The sequence below is a fragment of the Branchiostoma floridae genome, chromosome 3 (assembly GCF_000003815.2).
Source record: "Branchiostoma floridae strain S238N-H82 chromosome 3, Bfl_VNyyK, whole genome shotgun sequence".
Lineage (NCBI taxonomy): Eukaryota > Metazoa > Chordata > Leptocardii > Amphioxiformes > Branchiostomatidae > Branchiostoma > Branchiostoma floridae.
Window position 1 is genome coordinate 25,586,620 of NC_049981.1, and position 6,780 is coordinate 25,593,399.

At 44.4% G+C, this 6,780-nt stretch overlaps 1 protein-coding gene across 1 annotated transcript; it reads left to right on the forward strand.

Annotated features, from left to right (window-relative positions):
- The first annotated feature begins 255 nt into the window (after positions 1 to 255).
- On the forward strand, positions 256 to 6,231 carry LOC118412206 (cystine/glutamate transporter-like). Its single transcript, XM_035814926.1, has 10 exons — positions 256 to 827; positions 1,088 to 1,213; positions 1,768 to 1,867; positions 2,353 to 2,397; positions 2,547 to 2,670; positions 2,856 to 2,959; positions 3,303 to 3,399; positions 4,687 to 4,836; positions 5,113 to 5,287; positions 5,711 to 6,231. Exons 1-10 carry the CDS (start codon positions 374 to 376, stop codon positions 5,794 to 5,796), a joined length of 1,461 nt encoding a protein of 486 aa, XP_035670819.1. The 5' UTR covers positions 256 to 373; the 3' UTR covers positions 5,797 to 6,231.
- The last annotated feature ends 549 nt before the right edge of the window (positions 6,232 to 6,780 follow it).

Genomic DNA, 6,780 nt, shown 5'->3' on the forward strand with positions numbered 1-6,780 from the left:
AATTTGTTCAACCTTTTTGGCCACTAAAATTTCCGAATGAAAGCAATTTTTTGCCATACTTTCTTTCGCACGCTCGCATCAGTTTTGAAGTTCCCTTGGACGTCATACATATTATCGAATCAACAAGGCCTAAACAAAGGTAACGGAGAAGATTTCTGCTTCTTAGAGCCTATGTCAGGGGCGTCTTTATTTCTTCCTTGCGATAAGCTGACAGTTACAAAACGACGTAGGTTTGGGTGGGACGAAGAATCTGGTATGTTATGTCGAAAGGTTATTTGTTGTGATAAAGACTGATCTAAGACGGAAAGTGTTATACATTTTACCCTCTCGGGGCCCAGGTGCGTTTTAACTTACTAAACTCTAGAAGAAGAACATGGCGACTTCGCGGAGCGGAGACACCAAGTCGAGCGACGTCGTCGAGCTCAAAAGACACATCGGTCTTTTCAACGGGGTGACGATCATCGTGGGACTGATCATCGGGTCGGGGATCTTCATCTCCCCGAAGGGAGTCCTGCTGAACTCCGGTGGTTCTGTCGGGGTGGCGATGATCGTGTGGACGGTGTGCGGCGTTCTCTCTGTCTGCGGTGCGCTGGGGTACGCGGAGCTCGGTGCCTCCATGTTGAAGTCGGGAGGGGACTACGCTTACCTGTACGAAGCGTTCGGACCGATCCCTGCCTTCCTGAGGTTGTGGACTTTATTTTTGATGATCAGACCGGCCGTGTTAGCCGTGCTGTGTCTGACGTCAGCCAGGTACGCTCTTCAGCCGTTCTTCCTGGACTGTGACGCACCTGAAGCCGCCATCACCTGTCTGGCAGCCGCCATGATACGTGAGTTCTGCGATTTTTCAGACAAGACCAAAATTATGTTCCAGTGTAGCTGAATGTTTGATATAAGTAAACAGTTGCACACTTCATTTCGGGAAATATAAGTCTGGCTTTTATTGGTCATGCGTGTATAGTACTAGATAAGATTATAAAATGTTGTAAAAATAGGCATAAGACACTGGTACGGATCCTTACATCTGGTTAGAGGAACGGTTGTACCTGCGACCACAGTCGTTTCATATTCCAAAATATTCCCCCTGCAGTATTGCTGACATTTGTGAACTGCTACAGCGTGAAGCTGTCGACCTGGATACAGGACGTGTTCTCTGTAGGGAAGGTCCTGGCCTTGATCGTCATCATCATCGCTGGGGTCGTGCAAATGGCCAAGGGTAAAATATTTGTTCTCTCTGTCTGACCGCTTGTCGTCTGTCTGTCTGTCTCTGTCTCCCCCTACCCCCGCCCACTTACCGAATCTTTCGGGAGGTCCTGGGGTTGATCGTCATCACATTGCTGGATTCGTTGAAATGACAAATTTAGGATTACTTCCAAGTCTAATGAGCTGTAGCAATGAAGCCAGACTATTTCTAGGGCCAACAAAGGTCAGTTCCTCGGCTCCAGGGTCTTGTATTTGGTTTCAAACTTCCCTGATTTAAAATACTCTTCAGTGGGCTAAGACAAATTTCGTGACAGGGCTTGTTGGACCTGGAGTGGGGGAGATGTACCTTGTACCCTGCAAACATTTTGGCTTCCAGCCCTGGAGCCGAGTCGTAGGTCATATGGGCTTGCACCTGGCACTATTTAGGAAATTCTCAAAATGCTTTGTGATGGAATTTCTGTATATTCTCCCTTTTATAGCTCCTGTATTATTGCACGGTGAGCAATTGAAAAAAAAAAATCTCAGGTTTGTACCATCTCATGTTGCACTTGTACATATATCCCACAGGACGTACCGAAAACTTCCAGAACGCTTTTGATACGGCCGACTTGTCTCCAGACGGAATTCCGCTCGCCTTCTACTCCGGGCTGTTTGCCTTTGCCGGCTGGTAGGTGGATCTATATATAGGATTCACCAGAAATATTTGTTACTACCTATTTTCACCACTCTTATATACATGATACATAAGATTTTTTATAACATTCATTAGCATGTATACGGATGTATTGTTAGCCTAAAGATCTAGAAGAACAGGAAAAAAATTGAATAGACTTCGCGGTGCTTCCAATCGTCTGGTAAACCTATTCGTAAACTTTCTGACATAGAGAACGCTAACCCATATGGCCATGTTGAAAATCGCGAATCAACGCTCCCCTCTTAAGATCCTTCACGGACTTTTTGGTGTAAGGGTGCGATACCCATATCTCCGTTTCTACAGCCCTTGGGTCACAAAGGTCACTACAGTTCATGGTTACATTCCTGTGGTCTTTCTCCTACAACTCCCGACCTGCCAAATGTTCAGTCGAACAGCCTACCCCCGAGGCCACTGCATCAGTGGTCGATTGATCATAATGATTGTTTTTCTCTCTACAGGTATGGACTAAATAGCCTGACAGAAGAGATCAAGAACCCACAAAGGTATCGATTATAGATAATTTTTGATGTCTAGCATGTCAGAAAGAGATATAACGTTAGAGCAATTTCGAAAATGCTCCGCCTAGCTGCTTTCTAAGGTACTGCCTTTTTTTACATCTCCAGTTTATGACTTGTACTTTTTTGTGCCATAGGAACCTCCCCCTGGCGATCATCATCGCCATCCTGCTCGTCATGGTGGTGTACCTCCTCACCAACGTCGCCTACATCACCGTCATGACGTCACAGGAGGTGCTGACGTCCGGCGCAGTGGCCATAGTAAGTCAAGCTAAGAGCTAACGGATCGACGAAAAAGCGTATCATTTACAGAAAAGCCTTAATGTGCTACACGTGGAGAAAGAAATGGTTGTTTCTTACACATTATCATCGCTGAAATAAAGGACGGATAAAACTTGAGGGCCATTGAGGTTGATGTTTTCTAAATTGTGTTCTCTTGCCTTCAGACGTTTGCTGACCGCGTCCTTGGAGTGATGAGTTGGATCATCCCCGTGTCCGTGTCTGCCTCTTGCTTCAGTTGTGTCAACTGCATGATGTTATCAACTTCACGGTAAGGTTTCCCCCAAACAGTGGAGTGACGTGTTGCTTTTTTAATTGTCTGTGTATCCGTCCGTCTGTCTGTCGGTCTCTATTTCAGCACTGCAGTTTCTGTATGTTTTGCCAGAGGGCACAGGATTAAATCTGTCATCTCTTATCTATTGCCAAGAATGCAAGGATGGTCTTGGAATTTTCATGGGTGTAACGTTACCGACAGCTGTCGCTATTAGAAGAAAATACGTGCAATGTTTATATTTTTTAAACTCATTTGACGTGTTTCTGTCTGTTCTGTCTGCAGGTGCTTGCCTCCAGGGGTGCTAAGTCTGCCATCTCTGATTATTGCTTGTTATTTTCAGCGTGACGTTTGTCGGTGCCCGTGACGGATATCTCCCCGACCTGCTGGCCATGATTCACGTCAACATGCTCACACCCCTACCTGCTGTGGCTTTGCTTGTGAGTCATGTACCTACATAAGTGTAGGTGAAGAAATGTGAAATTTATGTGATTTCACTGGGGAAAAAAACTTCTGAAAGTAAGATAACCAACATAGTTCGATAACTATGTGAATGCAGTGTATGTGGATGTGATATTGTTCAACCTCACATTTTTGAAATATTCCATTACATGTTCACATTCTATTCACACAAACAAGAAGGTAACCACTACTTTGGTTATTACCGGGTTTTCGTAACTTTTCTGTTTTATCCTTGAGTTCATGGGCGCCGCCATGTTGATTTGTGACGTCATTTGTCGGCCATATTATTACCTCCATGAAATGTCATGGAATGGAGGTTATATTTTCTGTTATGTGTCTCTGTCTGTGTAGATGATTACTCAAGAACGGCTGGATGGATTGGTTTCATACTTGTTGTGTTGGTGGGGTGTGATGAAAGCTCGAAACGATGAGATGTTGGGAGCCGTATCTGTCGTTATAATTGATGTAATAATATCAGAAATCACCCCTATATTTGAGTTATATTGGTACAGGCATCGTGCTTTATGTGTTTGTTAATGGGCTTAGCTGCAAGCAGATAGTGAGGTGACAGCTGTCTCACATACTGTACTGCTGATTTGAGTGACATGGTGATTAAAATGCCATTAGGTCCTCTCATCTTAGATGGGTTGGGTGTCAGAAGTTTTATGGGCGATACAGATGTTTTGATTTCGTTGCGATAAGGGACAGTTGTTAGTTGTCTCTAATGGTACTTTTTTAGCAGACGGGATTGGCGCCAAGTATTCATCTTACAGTTGGTGTAGGGCTGTCAGAGGAAAGTTTGCATCTCGTTTTTGTACCGTGTGAACAGCTGATGTTATGACATATTGGTGGAAAATCAAATCACCATCTGACTAAAGTTGGCCACATCCCTTCTTCTTTCTGAGTTTCCCAACTTCCTTCCACCACACCGCTCTGAGGCATATAGTCGAACCTCAATAATGCTGACAACCTCAGACAGTTTAAATGCCAAACATCAAGCTTAAGGAACACCACGCTACCATATGCCGTCGACCTCTTAAACGCACAGTTCACAATATTAAGTGTCACATTTTAATAATTACTAATCAGATGGACATCCTCTGTGTCATTAAATAAATACACCGCTACTTTCCCATAACATTTATAACCATTATTCTCAAATACAACCGACTATAAACATACATACCATCCACAAAAAAGCAATAAATATTTCATGGAGGTATGAGGTCCCCGAACTCTAGTTTCATTTCTTTTGTTCCTCGCAGTGTCCTCTAGCCCTTTTGATGTTGAGCACGAGTGACGTGTATCGCCTGATCAACTTCCTGAGCTCCACGCGCTGGTTGTTTATCGGCCTGACCACCGCCGCTGTGCCGTACCTGCGCTGGAAGAGACCGGACATGCACAGGCCACTCAAGGTGAATCATTATAATCTCCAAGCAGATGTACGGTTCGGTTATTGTACGCATGTTTTTGCGGCATTTTATACATCATCCTGATGTAATCTGGTGTGTTTGTTTGTGTGTGTGTGTGTGTGTGCACGCGCGCGTATGTGTGCATGCCTGCATATATATGTGTGTCCGTGTGTGTGTGTCTGTGTGCGTGCGTGCGCACGTGTGTCATACGTGTGTTTGTGTGCGCGCGCGCGTGTGTGAGTGAGTTTAAGAAGTAAAACGATATAACTTTTTTGTCAGGTACCGCTGGTGTTTCCTGTCACCTTTGCGCTGGCATGCGCAGTAGTCGTGGCCATGTCTCTGTACTCCGCCCCGGTGGATGTCGGGATAGGTCTGGCGCTAACCCTGACCGGAGTTCCCGTGTACCTTCTGGCGGTTTGGAGGAACAAGCCGGGATGGCTGATCAAGTTTACAGGTAAGTCTCGCCGGCAAACGTTACTCTTCAGTTTTGCATGTAGTAGCTTGTGTAGTCCATTGGTTAGTGCCGCCAAACCTAGAGCTCGGGAGTTCGAACCCGCCTGTTATCGCTCACCTGATATGCACGCTACTGGAAAGCGTTGCAGTCTGAAGATGCATGTAGCTTTGTTTTTACAAGATTTAGACTATTTGTTTTTACAAGATTTAAACTATTTGAAATACCTTCATTTCAGCCGTTGTACAAGTCTTATGTACTTGTAATTTGATACACGTTATGTAGTCACAATCAAATATCGGATGTACCAACTTTGCGGTTTTGTAGTGTAACTAGTGTAAGGAAGTTCATGTTACTATTAGCACCATGTATCGAGGCATTTTGTCGATTCATGAACCTTCTTTCGGTTTTCTTTTTGTCTTTCAGCTTCTTCGACCAGGACGCTACAGAAGGTCTTGTTAGTAGTACCTCAGACGAGCAAGAAGGGTGAAGGGGAAAAGTTAAACAAATGATATAGACAAGGTCAAGAAGATGATCTGAGATGACTGAGTAGTCGCTAATGGTTAGTGACCCTGCTGAGGCTGTATCAAGACGTCGTGAGTTCAAATCCCGGCGCCGCTGTGTCGATTACACGACAAATGCACACTGCTGAAAAGAGTCGCGGTCCTTAGACAGGACGTCAGGTCGTCTTTCATTGTCCATTTTACTTGTTGAAAAGAGTCACGGTCAGTAGAAGAGTAGCTCAGCTGTTCATTGAGTTCATGTTTCGAAATCACTTCATTTTTAGCCGACTCTCCGACTCAGACAATCAAAGTTCTGTAATTTCTAAATCATATCATGGTCTTTGCATGTGTCTGGCGGGATATTCTAGCTATGCCCTCACATGAAATCAGTTTTATTTTATCGTTTTGTCTCAACGCTTTACATTAAACTCTATGAATACATAATGTTAGGCTATTTTGATTGATGCTTGTTTTTCTAGTTGTATTGGAATTTAAAACAAAAACTTCTACATATTCCACAAAGTTATTCTAATTAGTATCTTGTATGCATGTATGATGTGTATGTTTGTATTTGTGCGCGTGTACGCGTATGTATGCGTATGCACATTTGTGTGTGCTTGCTTGCGTACATATTTGACTGCGTGTGTGTGTGTGCACGCGCTCATGCCTACGTGTGTGTTTGTGTGTGTCATACCCCTTTTGCACGAGATAGCTGACAAGTCAGCAGTTAATAAATGCGGACATCGTTGACCTGGAAACACAGGCACCAACCCTTTCACATAACCCTGCCCCATCCCGAGATCATTCCCTTCAAGGCTGGCATGGCCTCCCTGCGGCCCGGGTTTTTGTCCAACAAACTCATTTAAAATGTTCGGCGGCACACAATACGTTTTCTTCGGTCGCTTACCCTTTCATGTCCACGCCAAACAGTCACGGTTCAACTGTAAAGGTAATCTGGCACGGCAACACACATTATTTGTCAAACTGGATGAC